Below are 19,174 nucleotides of genomic sequence, written 5' to 3' on the forward strand. Positions count from 1 at the left end.
AACCAAGAGACAATGTGGTATGCTCACCAAGACAATGCACCAGTTCACAATTCACATGTAGCCCAAATGAAAGAAGAATGCTCCTGTGGCTTTAAAATTCTACCGCATCTCCCTTATTCACCCAACCGCAAATCACTGGACTACCACCTCTTTCCAACAATGAAGTTATATTTGACAGACAAGCATTTTTCAGATGATGAAACAACCTGTCGAGTTCTACAAGCAAGGTGTTTACAGTTGCTTAAAAAGATGGGAGAAGTGTGTGTCCCTAGGTGGCACCCATGGAGAGAAGGGCTAATAACTGAGCCAAGTTTCTTTGCTCTCAGTCCATAGGAAGTGGGTCAGGGGAAATATTTAATGAATGTCCTTCATATGAAGGAATGCTTGGTTTGCAGCATCAAGTGGCAGAATATATTCTGTCGGCTCATCTTTTATCTTGGGTTCATGCAAATGTCTTAAATAGTCACTAGATGGCAAACTACACATACTTTTTTGTGAGCCCAGATTCATTTACAGGATTCCAAATGGGTCACAATCCTAAGATTTGTTTTGGAGTACTGCAAAATAATAATAATAATAATAATAATAATAATAATAATAATAATAATATAAAAAAGAAAAGGAAAGGTTGATGGTTTCCACTTATTTTCTCTTAACCATTACTGGCTGTTAGGAATGGTGGGAGTTGAAGTCTAAAACACCTGGAGGGAGGGCCGAAGCTGGCCCATACCTGTAATGCATGGTATCCTGGGGTGCAATCCTATTATTATTATTATTATTATTATTATTATTATTACTATTATTATTATGTGTTTTATAACTCTGCTTTCTCTCTCTACAAAAGACTCAAACCAGTTTGCTGTAAAACCAAATGAAATACAATACGAGAAACATCTGAGAAGGCAAAAATTCTGCTTCTTACACCAAGTACTACAATCACATGACTAGTGTGCTCCCTAAGGCCCCATTCACACTGCAACAGAAAACCCAGATTATCTGCTTTGAACTGGATTATATGGCAGTGTAGACTCAGATAATCCAGTTCAAAGAAGATAAGTCTGGACATTATATGGCAGTGTAGATGGGGTCTTTGCTTCCCTAAAGGTAGTCTTTTATTAAATGCAGCCCTCTGTTTGCTTCAAAGAGAGAAACATACCTGTGCCTTTTGTTCTATTGGGATAAATAAGGGCCTCCCAATTGGATGGGAGGAGGTGAAGTCTGGAGAGAACTGGAAATATTAAACCTTCTATTTGCCAAATTTAAATGATGTTAAGTAAAGGTAAAGGCTTTTCCTGACATTAAGCCTAGTTGTGTCCGACTCTGGGGGGTGGTACTCATTTCCATTTCTAAGCCGAAGAGCCGGCGTGGTCCGTAGACACCTCCAAGGTCATATGGCTGGCATGGCTGCATGGAGAGCCGTTACATTCCCGAAGAAGCGGTACTTATTGATCTACTCACATTTGCATGTTTTCGAACTGTTAGATTGGCAGGATCTGGGCTAACAGCGGGAGCTCACCCCGCTCCCCGGATTCAAACCACCAATATTTCGGTCAGCAAGTTCAGCAGCTCAGTGGTTTAACCCTCTGTGCCATCAGGGGGTCCGATGATAAACTAGTATGAAATAAAACGTAGATCTATCTGTGCCTGAAATCTGAAGAATTAGATAAAATTCTTCAGATTTCAACTGTATCAAATCTGAATCCTGTTGAGAATTATTCTACATTTATCAATTTTTAGATAAGGCTGCTAAATAAGAAGCACTGGGCGTCTTTTTCTGTTAATTACTGGAGAGCTGGGATGATCTGGAATAAGATGTCCGAAATAAAGATGTTTCACTTGAAAAAAGGACACTTTGCAACTTTTTTTCCTGCTGGAACACTATGTAACTGATGTTCAAAAGCTATTATGAGAGATTTTTTTTCCCAGAATCCTGTTCAATTTCTTTACTCAATTGTCGTCTGTGAAGCATAGCTCCAATTTAGCACTTGGGAAGGCAAACTTGCAGAAATGTATGTGTGACCAAATCTCCTTCGTGCACATCCTTCTTTCCATGTATCTGAATCCCCCTTCGGGGGTTGAGAAGTGACAGGATACAAATACGGGAAATGAAATAAATAAATATATGCAGCGGATTCTTAAGAAGGAAAAAATAGTCACTGAGCTGGAGATGGTAGACTAAGCTTTGCAGAGAAAATGCAGGCTCTGTCTGGGACTATGGTTCAGGGGCCTGGATACTAACAGCCTTGGTTGGATAAAAAATGGGATGGGGTAATTGCACATTCTATCACTAGTCCTCTTGGCATTTGCAGCCATGAACTGCAGAGGATAGGATAATGATAAGGAATCCCAATGAAGGCAGTATCACAGAACAACTGTAAGCAGAGAAGGTAAAAAGAATCAATAGTGTATCTGCTCTGGAGGCCACAGAATGGCGCCTCGGGCTTTTCCAGCACTTATTTCTCCATCTCAGAATTTGAAAGTAGACATGAAAGCAAGGTATAAATATGTGAAAGGATGTCCTAAAAAGAGGGAGCAGGCTTCCTTTCTGGGTTGCTGTGAGTTTTCCAGGCTGTGTAGCCATGTTCCAGAAGCATTCTCTCCTGATGTTTCGCCCTCATCTATAGCAGGCATCCTCAGACGTTGTGGGGTTTGTTGGAAACTGGGCAAGTGGGGTTTATATATCTGTGGAATGTCCAGGATGGGAGAAAGGACTCTTGTCTGTTTGAAGCAAGTGAGAATATTGCAACTGGCCACATTGATTAGCATTTAATGGCCTTGCAGTTTCAAGGGCTAGCTGCTTCCTGCCTAAGGGAATCCTTTGTTGGGAGGTTTAGCTGGCCCCAATTGTTTCTTGTCTGGAAATAATAATAATAATAATAATAATAATAATAATAATATAAAACTTTATTTATACCCCGCCATCATCTCCCCAAGGGACTTGGAGCAGCTTACATGAGGCCAAGCCCAACAACACATCAATAAAAACAAGAAAGCAATAAACAAAAACAATACAACACAATACAGTTAATATAAATCCCATTGTTTCTGAGTGTTGCTCTTTATTTACTGTTCTGATTTTAGCCAAAGCTTAAAACTATGGAGTACTAAAGGAAACATTTTTAATGCTTTATTAATGTAGCCAGGATCTTCTGTTCTGTTTTTTCCTGGGTTCTCATAAACTGACAAAATCAGAGGTTCGTTACAGCTCAGAAGTTCCTTACATTTCAAAGACCCTGAAGCTCCATTTGTCAGAAAAAAGGGGGGAGGGAAACAAAAATATACAAAAGTAAATTCAATTTGTGATTACTTTCTGAATAAATTGTACTTTTAATATACCAGAGTGCTAATATTATTTTTTTATATGCTCTGGGTTGTTCCTTCCAAGTTCCAGAAGGATTGCTTTAAGAACCCAACCGCTGCAACAGCCTGCAAACCAAGGCAGCTCCTTTCTATATTCTTCTTTGCTGCAAAACTTTAGAGAAAGTGCCACAAAATGAGGGCGGTGATATTCAGTAAAGCAAAGCACACTCAGTGTTTAACAGCGTGAAACCTCAGATAAATTTTCCAGGCACATCTCATTCCTGCTGATGTAAATGCAGACACAACAGCCAGAAATGACCCTGCATCATAGAATCATAGAATCAAAGAGTTGGAAGAGACCTCATGGGCCATCCAGTCCAACCCCCTGCCAAGAAGCAGGAATATTGCATTCAAATCATCAAGTAAGTGAATGTTGCAGAGCTTTTAATGGCTCTGCTTCTCAAAAAATAAACAACACCCGAATTAGAAATACCATATTATATCACATATCAATGCTAATAAAATGTACTCACCTTTACTTTCTCTTCCAGTCTTCCTAAACGCACATTTCCTTCTATTATTTTGTTGAGAACACCATACTTCTCTTTTTCCAAACAACTGGTCTAAAGGAGAAAAAAAAAGCAAACCCCGGGAGAAAGATATTTGAATTTGCAAAGGCTTTTGCTGTCTTAAAATTGTAACCCTGAGTTCAATGTTTGTGAGTGCTCAGGAGACTGCATTTGGAACACAGGAAGCTGCTTTATATGCGAGGGTTATCCAGAAAGTAAGGTTAGAAGGCACTTAGTTCTTGCAGGGAATTTTCTTGGGGGAAGTTGGCATCACTGCTGTATAGCAGGAAGCCAGCGGAAGTGAACGAGCAGTGCCAGTCGTCAGTAGCTCATTGACTGGTGTTGTGAAGGTTAGAGATGAGCTTCTTCATTCCATTTCCCTCCAAGTGCAAAGTTCACGCTGTAATACACTATCTAAATGCTAAATGCATGAATGCTGTTGCAATTCATCACAAAATCTTTTCAGTTTATGGAGAGAACGTAATGTCAAGACAGCATGTGACAAAAAGGGGACGGAATATATTGTAAGACCATCAAGAAACTTCGCAGAGCCATCCAAAACAAAACGTCATGGGATGATGGCGGTGGGAGTTTGTCATTTGGTTCGGATGTTTAAGCCACCCCTCTCACAGCCCCGATCTTGCACCCAGTGATTATCATCGGTTCACTAAATTGAAGGAACACCTTGCTTCAAATACTCTTTATTTGAAATTTTAATTTAAAAGCAAGACATCTACAAACGAGATGAAGATATACACAAAGGTAAAGTGAATAAAATAAAAGTTGAAAAGAAAAAAAGGGGGGAATTACATATATGTATACATATAAATGTATATATGTATGTATGTATATAATAGTGCTAATAAAGGAAAAAATAACGTGAATTTAAGGAACACCTTGGTGGAAAACATTTTCTGATGACAATGAGGTGAAAACTGAAGTGACAAACTAGCTGAAAAAGGTGGAGGGAAACTTCTGTGACACAGGCATCAAAAACCCGTCCCACAGATGACAAAATGTATTGAACTGAATGGTGATTATGTGGGAAAATAATGAAATACCTATGCTACAATCCATGTAAGTTTTATTAAAATATATTCATTCTTTGTATTTAAAAAAATGTAACCTTACTTTCCAGATAACCCTCGTAAATTCATATTATTATCTATCTGTAAGAATCATAGATCCAAAGGTCATTCCAAAAGAAGCAGCCTGGGTGAAGCAGCAAACAACTTCATCTTGCACAAGTGTCTTACCAAGAAAAGCACATGCAAACAAGGTTCAGCATGATTTTATATCACATGACTTGTCCTTCCCTTTTACTAATTATTGATATGAACTGTTTTTTAGTCCCTGAATGTAAATTAGTTGAACCAGAAGAGTGATTTTGGAAAAAGACTTACCAGATTTAAAAGTTGGTCACGTTCTCGAGTTACATTTTCTGTCAAACTGACCAGATTTGCTAGATATTGATGAGCCACGATCTCCTTGTCCATTGCTTCTTCCAGCTGCTGCTTCAGATGACCAATTTTCTTCTGAGATTGCCTAGAGGTTAATTTTTTTAATTAAAAAAACAAACAAATGTAGAATGTTTTCTTAGGAAGCAGGTTTAAGATCACTAATATTTCAGTGTAGTCAATTCTGGTGCAATTCAACACACATAATGACTTCAGTAAAATAAGACCATCTGCTGCGATGCAACCTGAGCCCTGCTACATGCACAATTGAGGACCTTCTTATAGTAACACCAGAGGCACTCCAAGTGGCCAGCTACTGGTCAAAGGACATTTAATCAACTACCAAGCTTGCAAACTTTGTGTTTTGTTTGTTTGTTTGCTTGTTAAAAACTGCAATACAATTGTTTGGCTTGCTCCTGACACGATAAATAAATAGTAAGGTGGGTATACTCTAAGTGCACATGCCATCCTGCAAAACTAATAAAACACTTAAGTACAAGTGGCTTGGTGGCTAGATGAACTGCAGTAATACTACTACCTATCATATATACTCGAGTATAAGCTGACCAGAATATAAGCCGAGGCTCCTAATTTTAACACAAAAAACTGGGAAAACGTATTGACTCGAGTATCAACTCATATGCAGCAGTTTATTTATTTATTTATTGTATTTGTATACTGTCCCTCTCAGCCTTCCGGCAACTCGAGGTGGTTTACAAGGCAAAATTGAATCCCATAGAAACACAAGTACAATATAAAAAAAGCATTAACGTCCATAAAATCATAACAATAACAATAAAACATAAATCAATAAATTCTCATTTAAAAAAACATTGTCAAATGAGATTGTGAGCATCTTGGCTTTTGTCATAACTGATCAGGAAAGAAACCATACATGTTCCTCCTATATGTAAATCCACCACAAACCAATTACTGTATATACTTGAGTATAAGCTGACCCGAATATAAGCCGAGGCACCTACTTTTACCATGAAAAAACTGGGAAAACATATTGATTTGAGTATAAGCCAAGGGTAGGAAATGCAGCAGCTACTGGTAAATTCCAAAATAAAATATATACCAATACAATTACAATAATTGAGGCATCAGTAGGTTAAATGTTTTTTGATATTTACAAAAAACTGTAATTTAAAATAAAAATGTCCAACTTTCATTAAACCATTATTCCAAACTTGTTCAATGTAAATGTGCTTATGTATCCTTCCAATATTAATAATAGAGAGTAAAATAATAAATGTAGTATAATAATAATAGAGTAAAATAATGGAAATGTAATAATAACAGTAATAGAGTAAAATAATAAATGTAATAATAGAGGAAAATAATGTAAATGTAATAACAATAATATAATAATAACAACAGTAAAATAATAAATAACTTTGCCTCCCATGTGAGCATAAAATTCAGTTTTGTACAACTAAGTTACTGAAAATGACTAGGTTTGTTGCCTCCCCTTTCTTTCCAAAACAAAATCAATAATGAAAAAAGAATAAAGATGAACCTTTTTGCTTTCTGTGCCATTTCCAGTTCAGCTTCTAGAACCTTGTTTTCAGCCACCAAATCATTTTTCTCAATAAGGAGACTTCTCTTTTCTGCTTGCACAGAGGCAAGTTTTGCCATTAATTCCTTGGCCTCCGTATCTCTCTTTTCTTGTTCTTCTTGCAGCTGGCTGAAGAAAAGAGAAATAAAAACCATGCATCCATAAAAGGACCATTTCTAAGATCTTCTGTGGAGGATCTTCTTTTACTCCCATCCCCATCTCAGGTACAGTTGGTGGGGACGAGAGAGAGGGCCTTCTTGGTGGTGGCCCCCTGGCTCTAGAATTCCCTCCCCAGAGAGATTAGGCTAGTACCCACTCTGTCCATCTTCCTCAAAGATCTAAAGATATGGATGTTCCACTGTGCTTTTGACTAGACAATTCCCCAGGCAGTTTGGCAACATCTAAGACCTAAAATCTTGCCCTCGCACTTTACAATTGTTTTGTACCCAAAGTTATAATGCTCTATCTTACATTGCCCTCTATCTCTACTATTGCTATGTGACTAAAGCACTTCATCCATCAGCCCTATCCTCACAACTGATTTGCATTAGTCCATCCACCTGTGCTAAGAAATAGATCATTATTGCAGGTTCATTGGTTGATGGTTTGATGCTTACTATATATATATTGTTATAATGTTGTTGTTTTATTATGTTATTAATGTTGTTGTTTATGTATTTTATGTGTTATATTTTAACTATGTTGATCAGGCTCGTCCCCATGTAAGCCGCCCCAAGTCCCGCCGAGGAGATGAAGGCAAGATACAAAAGTAAAGTTATTATTATTATTCTTTGAAACACAACAAGATGAGTCCACAGCAGACACTCTGCTGGCTGTTGAATTGGATCACATGCCGCACACTTCCCAAGTGTCTAGGACTGTGTGATGTATCAGCGAATAATGCATGCAGATCCCAGTAAGGTGGCCTTCTGCAGATGGCAGATGGTAATTTGTCAGCGCCAATTGTGTTTAAGTGCAGGCCAAGGTCTTTAAGCACTGCATCCAGTGTGCCGATCACCACTGGGACCACCTTTACTGGCTTGTGCCAGAGTCTTTGCAGTTAGATCTTTAAATCCTCATATCGTGTCAGCTTTTTCTGTTGTTTCTCTGTAATCCTGCTGTCACCTGGGATTGCAACATCGACGATCCATACTTTGTTTTTTAAAACGATTGTGAGGTCAGGAGTGTTGTGCTCCAGAACTCTGTCTGTCTGAATTCTGAAGTCCCAGAGGAGTTTGGCGTATTCATTCTCTGTAACTTTTTCCAGCTTGTGATCCCACCAGTTCTTTGTTGCAGGCAAATGGTATTTGTGGCACAAGTTCTAATGAATCATCTGAGCAACGGTGTTGTGCCACTGCTTATAGTCTGTCTGCACAATCTTCTTGCAGCAGCTGAGGATGTGATCTATTGTTTCATCTGCTTCCTTGCAGAGTCTACATTTGGGATCTGTTGTCGATTTTTCAAGTCTGGCTTTGATGGCATTGGTTCAAATGGCTTGTTCTTGGGCTGCCAGAATCAGGCCCTCTCTTTGTCTCCTTTTTCAAAGTCCCATTTGTGAGCCACGGCCAGGTTTTTTCTTTGTCAATTTGGCTCTCAATTTTTGCCAGAAACTGTCCATGGAGAGCCTTCTTTTGCCAGTTTCCTCTTCTGTTCTGGATTATGTTTTTATGGTATTCCCTCTTTGTCTTTTGCACTTGAAGCAGTTTACTACTATTGACTTCCTTCGATGTTGGTTCTTGACTGCCTTTCATACAATCTGCCAGTGCATGTTTCTCTTCCTCTACCGTTTGTGTCACTGGCAGATGCCCTCTCTCTGCCTCCTGATTTTCTGGGCAGGTCAAGTCTGTCGACATCACTACGCGGGTGTAATGAGTAGTGGATTGTCATCAGTTTTCTTGTTTTTCTGTCCAGATCATCCAGCTCTGCTTGTGTCCAGTTCACAATTCCAGCAGTGTATTTGATGACGGGGATGGCCCAGGTGTTGAGAACCTTGATCGTATTTCCGCCATTTAATTTGCTCTTCAAAACCTTTCTGACTCTTTGGGTATATTCTTTGCTGACCACATTTTTCACTTGCCCATACTTGATATTGTCCAACTGTAGTATGCCCAGATATTTATAGGTTTCAGGCTGATTGCACTTTATGGTTTGTCCGATGATGATGATGATGATGATTATTATTATTTCACCAATTGAAATGGACAATTGGAAATGGCATGGAAATTATCATTATTTCCTCTGCCAAGGTTACTACCACAGATGTTAAAAGCTGCAAATATTATTCCGTGAAAATGTTCTGCTCCTCCTTGAATAGCACATAGAAAGACATTTCTTTCTACAGTTTGAAGATTTGTGCACTCAGCCTTCACTGTTAACTAAAACAACTTCCATCAGATTAAAAGGCCAAGCCAGACTTGACATTAAACAAGCCTTTGGTTTTAACGTGCAGGTTTCTAGATACATAAATAGCATAAGCCGAATAAGGTGTGAATTCAGCACTTTCATCTCCTGTTCTTGTTTTTAAGGAGAGAAAAAAAACCTGTTCTGTAAACAATATTTGCTTTGGAAAGAGATCCACATCTGGTATCTATGTGGAACTTCCTTCCATGGCACATTCAGAAGAGAAAATTTCCTCTGGCTATAACAGGAATAGGGCCCCTTGTTGGCGCCACGGGTTAAACCACTGAGCTGCTGAACTTGCTGACTGAAAGGTCGGCGGTTCAAATCCGGGGAGTGGGGTGAGCACCCGCTGTTAGCCCCAGCTTCTGCAAACCTAGCAGTTTGAAGACATGCAAATGTGGGTAGATCAATAGGTACCGCTTCTGTGTGAAGGTGATGGCGCTCCATGCAGTCATGCTGGCCACATGATCTTGGAGGTGTCTATGGACAACGCCGGCTCTTAGGCTTAGAAATGGAGATGAGCACCACCCCCCGAACACGACTAGACTTAATGTGAGGGGAAATCTATTTTTACTTATAACAGGAATATAAGAAATAAAATTCCATTCCACTACCTGGAGAAAGGGCCCAAGTTGGCCCACACCTGCTCTAGATTCAATCATTTCAGCGGAATGTCTGCATGTATAAACAACTGGCTAAGAAAGAGACATTTTAGCTCCATAAAATATAGCAATATCAAATTGAATGATCCAAGACATTCAGTCTGACAATGTGATTTCCAAAACTACATAAAAGCCTGATAAATTCATAACTAATTGTGACAGAATGCCTCCTAACTAGGACAGCCAGATGCAAAATAGGGCAAGATTTTTGCACCTTTGACAGAATGCAGAAGATGTTATTTCTGTATGATTAGACACATGAGCCAAATTTCCTTTTTGCACATCTATTGAAGGTGCAGAAATCCAGTTCCCTTTTACAAATACATCTGGCCATTCCTTAACATTCCTAATAACACATTTTTCATTGTATCTACACCCTTAATGAGTAGGTCTTTTTTGCTTGGACACTGTGGGATTACCACCTCATTCTCATGCCACCGCTTTCCTCTACTCAAGAAAAAAATAATACTGAAAGCACAAGGGCAGCTCTTACTTTCTGTGGCTAAGAAACTGGATCGGGGTTTAGCACAGCTGATAAATCTCCAGCAATGGTAAGATCTAACAACTGAAAGGTTGTCAGTTCGAAACTCCAGGTTGGCATAAGGTGCTGACAGTCAAGCCCAGCTTACTGTTGACCTAAGCAGTTCGAAAACAACTTGTGCTGTAATTAGAGAAATTAGGTACCGCTAAAACAAGCGGGGGAGGTATTTTAGGACACCATAAAGAAAAAAGATCAGAAAATGCTTGGTGACCAAAGGGAAGGAGGAAGTTTTGATGGCTCTTCGTCATAGAGGATGGAGCGACACCACCTCCATGGCTGGATTTCGGGCACAACCTTCCAAGACATCAAAAAGCTGGATGCTGACGTCGACACAACATATCTCCTTCTGTTCTGACTGCCACTACAATGTCTATTCAAAATGGCACTGAATGTTTGCCATATATGTGTACTATGATCCACCCTGAGTCCCCTTGGGGAGATAGGGTGGAATATAAATAAAGTGTTATTATATTTTCATCATCATCATCATCATCATCATCATCATCATCATCATCATTTTACCCATGTCTCCTCAAGGCCCAAGGGGCAGGGGGACACAACATAGTTAAAAGTATCATCATAAAAAGGCTATTTGTCCAATTGCATCTCCCTATATAGGCCATCCTGTGTGCTGTGGTCAGCGGAAGAGGTCCTGCTCTCAGTCCCAACCCCATCACAAGCTTGGCTGGTGGGAATGAGAGGGGCCTTCTCTGTGAATGCTCCTTGTCTCTGGAGCTCCCTCCCTAAAGAATTAAAATTGGCCCCACACGCCTCTCCTTTAAGAAATGTTTGAAGATGCACTTATGCATTTTAGCATATGGAGAGGAGGAGGACGAAGATATTATTCCACTGGCGAACTCATTTGTACTATATGATGGCTATGAGACATTGTAATAAACACCTGTGTTAGCCATTTCATATGCAACTCATATCAAACTACCTAATGATATATGTTTAATGTTTAAACGTCCTAGTTTATTGTCTAATTGGTTTATCCCACATCTCAAGATTTAATTTTTTTCATTATAATTCTATTGCTATTATTGTGTATTATTTTGTATTATTCCTGATGTTTTCTGTTTTTTGTAAGGCATTGAATGTTTGCCTGTTTTTGTGTTGTAAACTGCCCTGAGTCCCTTTTGGGAGAGAGGTGTGGTCTAGAAATACAGTTGTTGTTGTTGTTGTTGTTGTTGTTGATGATGATGATGTTGTTGTTATTATTATTAACAACACATTATGCAAAACACATATATTTAAAAGTATTTCGATGAAATGCACATATTAAAATACACGGAACAAAGATTAAAATACAGTAAACACAGGCTGAAGTAACATTTTAAAATGTACCTGCTCCAACTTACAGATAAATTAAATAAGAACAAAGCTACAGACCCCACCTTGTTCGTAGGTTAGGGGCTGCCTATATACTTTTTGTACTTTTAATGTAGGTTTGCAGTTAGTTCTGGTAGTTAAAATGTTGCTGTGTAGTAAAGCAAGTGTTGGGATCTCATAATGGTAGTTAAAGAAGGAGTGCACAACTAATAGCCCAATTTCTAAAACATTGCTTCATATTTTGCATCAATACTATCAAATTACTGCAAATTAACCTGATAAATTTCAATAATGCACCTAAGACAGTGTAAAGAGTAAAAATACAAAAACAATTGTAAGTTCTGGAATCTTTCAAGCAGCATCACTTTTATATTATTTTCTATCCAACACTTACCATTTCAGTTTATTTACTGAAGCATCATGTTCCTCTACAGTTATTCGATCTCTAACACTCGTTTTTAACTCTTTGTATGTGGAGTGCAAGTCTTCCAGCTGCTTCTGGCACTCTCTCAAGTCTTCTTCTTGGCTCTGTTTTTTGGCTTCCAAAATCATTAGCTGTTTTGTTAATTTGGAAACTTTAAGATAAAATAAAGAAAGAAACATAAAATGTTTCAGGCAAAGAAACCATTTACCTTAAGAGAAAAAAAAACTAGATTGCACATCATAGTTGTACAATTTGCTGACATTTGTCATTACATTACATTTGGCTCAGTGACTCTTCCAGTGTGTAGATCTTCAGCATTATAGCTGATTATTAGTGATAGTTTTCAAAATTTTGAATGTCAATAGAGATTTATTAAATGTATATTAAAAGGAATGGTCAAATGGAAATCTCACCAAAACAGTATAGCCCCATAGTCTTTACATCATATTTTCAAAGTACAGTTTCGCTGACTTGACATCTTTATTTCGCTATATTATTTTCCCCAGATTTTCCGCACATTTTAATATTAATAATGTCAACTAACTGAACGCAAGTTGTTATGTACATGATGCTATGTGAGATACGCTGGAACTTTTACACCACAGAAGAGATAGAAGACTTCAATCCAGGAAACCAGCTTGAAAGCATCTGGATAAAAATCAAGGGAACCAGGACTCAAAAATATCTCGATATGGGCATCTACTACAGACCTCCGAGCCAGGTTGAAGAACCCGACGAAGCCTTCTGTCAACAGTTGACCAAACAAGCACAAAGAAGAGATACTGTAGTCATGGGCAATTTCAACTATCCCGATATTGGCTGGAAAACAAACTCAGCCAAGAGTACAAAGTCCAACAAATTTCTCGCTTGCCTTGCAGACAATTTTATGGTCCAGAAGGTAGAAGATGCAACAAGGGGATTGGCTGCTCTTGATCTCATCTTAACAAATGCAGAGGACCTTATCAATGCAATCAAAGTGGTTGGATCCTTAAGGGCAAGTGATCATGTGCTCCTGTAGTTTGCGACACAAAGGAAGGCCAAAACTAAGACAAGTCAAACCCGCATTCTGGACTCTAGGAGAGCTGACTTCTGAAAAATGAAGGAAATGCTGAGCAGTATTCTCCGGATGCCAATACTAAAAGACAAGGGAGTTATGGATGGATGGGAGTTTTTCAAGAGTGAAATACTCAAGGCAAAATTGCAAACAGTGCCAAAAAAGAGAAAAGAAGAAGACAAGTGCAAAGAAGCCAGGATGGATGTCCAAAGAACTTCAAAGTGGGCTAATATTCAAAAGAGACATGCACAAGAAGCGGAAAAGGGGAGAAATCACCAAAGAAGAATTCAAACAAATAACTAACTCCTGTAGAGAAAAGGTTTGCAAGACTAAGGTGCAAAATGAGCTCAGGCTTGCCAGGGACATTAAAAACAATTAAAAGGGCTTCTTTGCTTACATCAGTAGAAAAAGGAAGAACAAGGAGGTGATAGGGCCTCTGCGAGGAGAAGATGGGGAAATGCTGACAGGATACTGATAAGGCAGAACTACTTAATGCCTTCTTTGCCTCAGTCTTCTCACAAAAAGAAAGCCATCCTCAACCTCAGCAAATGGCATCGACGAAAGATTAGGGGAAATCCAACCCTAGATCCAGGGAAGTCATGGTACCCCTCTATTCTGCCTTGATCACACCAGACCTGGAATCACACTGTGTCCAATTCTGGGCACCGAAATTGAAGGGAGATGTTGACAAACTGGAATATATCCAGAGGAGGGCGACTAAAATGATCAAGGGTCTGGAGAACAAGCCCTATGAGGAGCGGCTTAAAGAGCTGGGCATGTTTGGCCTGCAGAAGAGAAGGCTGAGAGGAGACATGATGAGGGCCATATATAAATATGTGAGGGGAAGTCACAGGGAGGAGGGAGCAAGCTTTTTTCTGCTGCCCTGGAGATTAGGATGCAGAAAAATGGCTTCAAATTACAGGAAAGGAGATTCCACCTGAACATTAGGAAGAACTTCCTAACTTTGAGAGCTGTTCAGCAGTGGAACTCTCTGCTCCGGAGTGTGGAGGAGGCTCCTTCTTTGGAGGCTTTTAAACAGTGGCTGTATGGCCATTTGTCGGAGGTGCTTTGAATGCAATTTTCCTGCTGCTTGGAAGGGGGTTCGACTGGATGGTCCATGGGGTCTCTTCCAACTCTATGATTCTTTGATTTTGGAGTGATTGCCAGATAATAATATCTATATTTTTATACCCTGCCACCATCTCCCTGAAGGTACTCAGGGCGACTTTACAAGCAGGGTCAAGCCCAGACATACAATAAAATACACCAACTAAAACACAATTAAAGCATAATAGCATATACCAATCCAATTAAAACAATTAAAAACACAGCTGGGTATAAAAACATTATTAAAAGTATATCAAACCAAATTCTACAACCAGTAACCAAGATAAGGGAATGATCAGACTACAGAGGGCTGGGCATGGATTTGTGCAAAAATCAGACTATAGGGCCAGGGCTAGGGGTTAAGTGCTGAGAACAACCGTATTGGTAAATAGGGGTGGGCATTCATGAACAGGGACTAATGATCATCAAATGCATCAGAAATTCCACTTTACCAGCAACTGAACACAATGCTAAGCATTATTTTGAATTAAATATTAAGAACCAAACATCTGGAGTGTCAATAATATGAATAAAATGTTGGCAAGATTCTACTAAATAATTAATAATCTAATTGATATTAATTAGCTATACTATACCCATTGTCATTCTAAACAGGCTTACAAAGGCTTAAATCCTATTACTAGTCCCAAGAAGAGCAGACCCATTGAATTAATTGCTGAATGCTGTCATCATTTAAATTAGACATGATAATTGGTACTTCCATTGAACTACAAAAGTTTTTCACTTCATGTCAGCTAATAGATTTGTCTCTTTTCAGGCTTTGGAAAAGATGAGCACTAAAACTGCAACTGGGGTAATTTACCTTCTTGAATATGTTCACTGAGGCTGTCCTTTGCTTTTGCTTGTTGTATTTCAAGTTGCTCCATCAGCACCGTGTTCTCCTCTAAGACAAGCTTGGCTTGGCTTTGCAGCTGCTGCCTAAAAATAACATGGATCTCAAAATGAAAGGCCACTCACATTTTCACAAAAGGTGCATTAAATGGAAGAATATATGGATGTATGCATGTATGTATGGATGCACGCACACCAGGCATGGGCAATCCATGGTTCTAAATGGTTCTAAAGTACTTACAAAACTAGGGGGCACTGGTGCTTTGCTTTTAAAATGTTACTAAAGTTCTGGTGGTGAAAATTTCAGAAATGTAACAAAACTTTCAAAATTTTGTTGTAAATGGCAGTTCCTAATTGGTTCTGTCATAAAAATCGCCAATAAGGAAATAATAATGAAATTTTCAAAGTTTTGTTAAAGTTCTGAAATGTTCACCACCATAACTTTAGCAACACTTTAGAAGTAAAGCACCAGCTTTAGCAACACTATAGAAGCAAAGCACCAGCACCCTCTAGTTCTGTAAGTACTTTAGAACCATTTAGCACCATGGATTGCCGGTGCCTAATGCACACGTTTGTGTGTGTGGGGGAGGGGGGTTGTCTGTTAGTTTAGAGAATGCTTAACTACAGCTTAGCATTAAGTCAGTGGTTCTCAAACTGTGATAAACTGGATGGGATTTCTGGGAGTTGTTGGCCAAAACACCTGGGGACCCACAGGTTGAGAACCACTGCATTAAGTGGAAATGCTGAAATGAAAATGTTCATTTGGGGCTGTGGACTCTCCCTGAGCACCTGGCCAAAGGGGTGGGCCTTATGCTGAGTGATGGGTTTGCTGGAGGTGGTGCTAGCCACCACTGGCTCTATAGAGCTGCTGCCATAGTCTCAGTCTAAAGGCCAGCAGTTCATGTCTTTGCGTGTGTTGCAGTCAAATAATTAATAACAATTAGTCTGAAAACAATGAAAAAATAATTTCTCTGTTGCTAAGATTTTTAAAATCATTATTCAAACAAACAGATAATATTGGGGTGGTTCTTTTAATGCATTATGTTTATATGTTTTAATGTCTTAAATAATCACTAGATTATTACTTTTTCTGTTTTATACTGTTTATTTAAAAAAAATTACAATCCTGTATTTTCATAGTATGTAACCAGATTATGCATACATACATTCAACAATCAGAGCACACAAATAAATCTGGATCTTGATCGAATTTAGTTCAAGCCAATCATGATTTTTCCCCCCGAATTGTAACAAAAATAGTATCATATATTAACAATACACTTGCCATTGTTTGGTTGTAACAGAGTTACTTCTATTTAGCTTCTTGTACAACTGTTCATTTTCCTTCACTACCTCTTCAACTTGTGCTTTGAAGAGTTTCATGTCTTCCTGAAAAAAAGAAAGAAAATATAAAGAACACAAAATAGAAAGAGATATTTTCTTTTAAGATTAATATTCTCCGTTTCCCATCACCATTCGGGCTTAGTATTCCTTAACTAAAACGCTTGGGGCCAGAAATGTTATGGATTTCAGTTTCTTTTGTACCTGTATTTGCTAGGCCTGGGTAACAACGCAAAAATTTGTTTCTAAAATCGATTTGTAATTGGGGTGTTTTTTTGTTTCGATATTTAAAATAATTACAAAATTTTCCAAAAAAAAGGTTCGGTATTTACGAAATTTCGTTATTATTAACGAATCAATTCGTTAAAATGGCGGACGCGGTTGTGCAACTTGCTCCCTTCTTCGCCCGGCAGGCACTTTGGGTCGCCCCGAATTGGCCCTGGCAGAGAGAGGGAGAGCGGGAGCGCGCACGCGCGCGGCCCTGAAACCAGGAGCCCTGGTAGGAGTCGTCGCTGCCTCTACTGCTGCCTCCTCCTCCTCCTCCTCCTCCTCTCCACGCTTCAGGCTTCTCTTCCTCTCTCTCTCCCTCTCTTGGGGCCGCCGGGAGAGATGCTGCACGGCCAACAACTCGCCGGAGGGGGGTAGCAGCTCCCGTCCCCGCCAAGGTTTGCTGCTGCTGCTTCTGCTTCTTCTGCTGGGGAAAGGAAGAGAAGGAGAGCTGCCCTGCCAAGCCGCCTTCTCCCAGGCATGGAGCTGCTGGAGTGAGCGAGAGAAGGGCGAGCGAGGCGAGCGGGCAGAGCTCAGGCGGCTGCATGGATGGATGTGTTAGCTTTGTCAAGATCGCCAAGCTTTCCGGGTAGGTTCATCGCCTCCCCATCCTCCTCTTCCTCGTCTTCACGGCATGTTTTGCTTTCGGGATTCTTCCAGGCTTTCCCTGGGGGTCTCTGGTGCCTCCTGGCGATGCTGGCGAAAGAGGGGCAACTAGGCAGGAGAAGAACCAGTGGCCCCGGTTCAACTTCCTGGCGAGTCCCGGGGGCTCTGCTTCTCCCCACCCTTCCTCCCCCCTTCCCCAGAGTGGGCATCTTGATCTCCATCCCTAAGGGGCATTTATTCTTGCAGCCAGCTGGGCTTAGAGGCAAGAAGGAGTACCAATACGCAGAGCTTTGGGAGCTGAAATAATAACGAAACAATGACAAAACAATTACAAAATAGCTTTAAAAATTCGTTTTTTAAAAAAATTGCTCCAGATTGCTCCAGACTGATTCGTTATCGTTTCGTAATTCAAAAATTAACGAATTTTTAACGAATTACGAATTAACGAAATGAATTGCCCAGCCCTAGTATTTGCATATACAAACCTTTAATCTATGATGACGATCATGCCATCACCACTCAAGGAGGGAGCTTTGAAATGCTTAAACAGAAGTCCTCCAAAGCTTTAGGTCGTCTTACTGCCCATTACAGAGAAATCCAGCTGATTCCTAATCCATCTAAAATGCATGTGTGTGTTTTATCTTAAGAACAGACAAGCATCTCAAGATCTGAGGATGACCTGGGAAGGAATCCCATTGGAGCATTGCAGCACACCAAAATACCTGGGAGTTACGACTGTGCTCTGGCTTAAAAGAAGCATTGCTTGACTATCAAGTAAAAAGTGGGTGCTAGAAATAGTATCATATGAATGCTGAGTGGAACAACCTGCAGGCCACAACCTGACACAGTGAAGACATGTGCCCTTGTGCTTTGCTACTCTGCTGCTGAGTACACATGCCCAGTGTGGAATACATCACACCACACTAAAACAGTGGATGTGGTCTTAATGAGACAAGCTGCATTATCACAGGATGTCTATGCCCAACACCATGGGATAAATTATACCTGACATTTGTCGGGAAGTAACAGCCAGTAATGAAACGATCAAGGCTTTGACATCTCTGGCTCATCCTCTGTTCAGATATCAGCCAGCATGACAATGCATTAAATCAAGAAACAGTTTCCAAAGATCTACATAAATATTCACAGGAAACCCCTCATCAAGCGAGAGTCCAAAAGTGGCAGGTTAAAACCCAGAACCTCAATAAGTGGCTGAGACTGGATGAGAATCTCCTTCCTGGCCACACAGAAGACTGGACAACTTGGAAGGCACTGAACAGACTGCACTCTGGCACCCTGAGATGCAGAGCCAACCTTAAGAAATAGGGCTACAAAATGGCGTCCAAGGCAAGCAAACCACAGACCACTTACTACAACGCAATTTGAGCACTGCCACATACACCACGGAGGACCTTCTTAAAGCGAAACAAGAGGCAAACCCCATCTGTGTTCATATTTGGGTATATTGAGTATTCATGCCAAGTTTGGTCTAGATTCTTCATTGCTTTGAGTCCACAGTGCTCTCTGGACGTAGGTGAACCACAACTCCAAAACTCAAGATCAATGCCCACCAAACCCTTCTAGTGTTTTCTGTTAGGCATGGAAGAACTGTGTGCTAAGTTTGATTCAATTCCATCGTTGGTGGAGTTCAGAATGCTCTTTGATTGTAGGTTAATTATAAATCCCATCAACTGTAACTCC

The 19,174-nt window shown here is 39.8% G+C and overlaps 1 protein-coding gene across 5 annotated transcripts in view; it reads right to left on the reverse strand.

Annotated features, from left to right (window-relative positions):
* CEP89 (centrosomal protein 89) overlaps positions 1 to 19,174 on the reverse strand; it is a 91,693-nt gene that overhangs the window by 47,474 nt on the left and 25,045 nt on the right. For 3 of the 5 annotated variants that reach the window (XM_067471102.1, XM_067471104.1, XM_067471101.1), the window contains 6 exons: positions 16,541 to 16,648; positions 15,231 to 15,342; positions 12,217 to 12,397; positions 6,849 to 7,016; positions 5,273 to 5,414; positions 3,834 to 3,923 (listed from right to left, as the gene is read on the reverse strand). In XM_067471102.1, coding sequence (XP_067327203.1) covers positions 3,834 to 3,923; positions 5,273 to 5,414; positions 6,849 to 7,016; positions 12,217 to 12,397; positions 15,231 to 15,342; positions 16,541 to 16,648 — 801 coding nt within the window. Of the gene's footprint in view, positions 1 to 3,024; positions 3,240 to 3,833; positions 3,924 to 5,272; positions 5,415 to 6,848; positions 7,017 to 12,216; positions 12,398 to 15,230; positions 15,343 to 16,540; positions 16,649 to 19,174 lie in introns of those variants that run through there. The other 2 variants (XM_067471103.1, XM_060787930.2) reach the window with 2 other exon arrangements.

Source organism: Anolis sagrei, chromosome 8 (genome assembly GCF_037176765.1).
Source record: "Anolis sagrei isolate rAnoSag1 chromosome 8, rAnoSag1.mat, whole genome shotgun sequence".
NCBI classification, from domain to species: Eukaryota; Metazoa; Chordata; class Lepidosauria; order Squamata; family Dactyloidae; genus Anolis; species Anolis sagrei.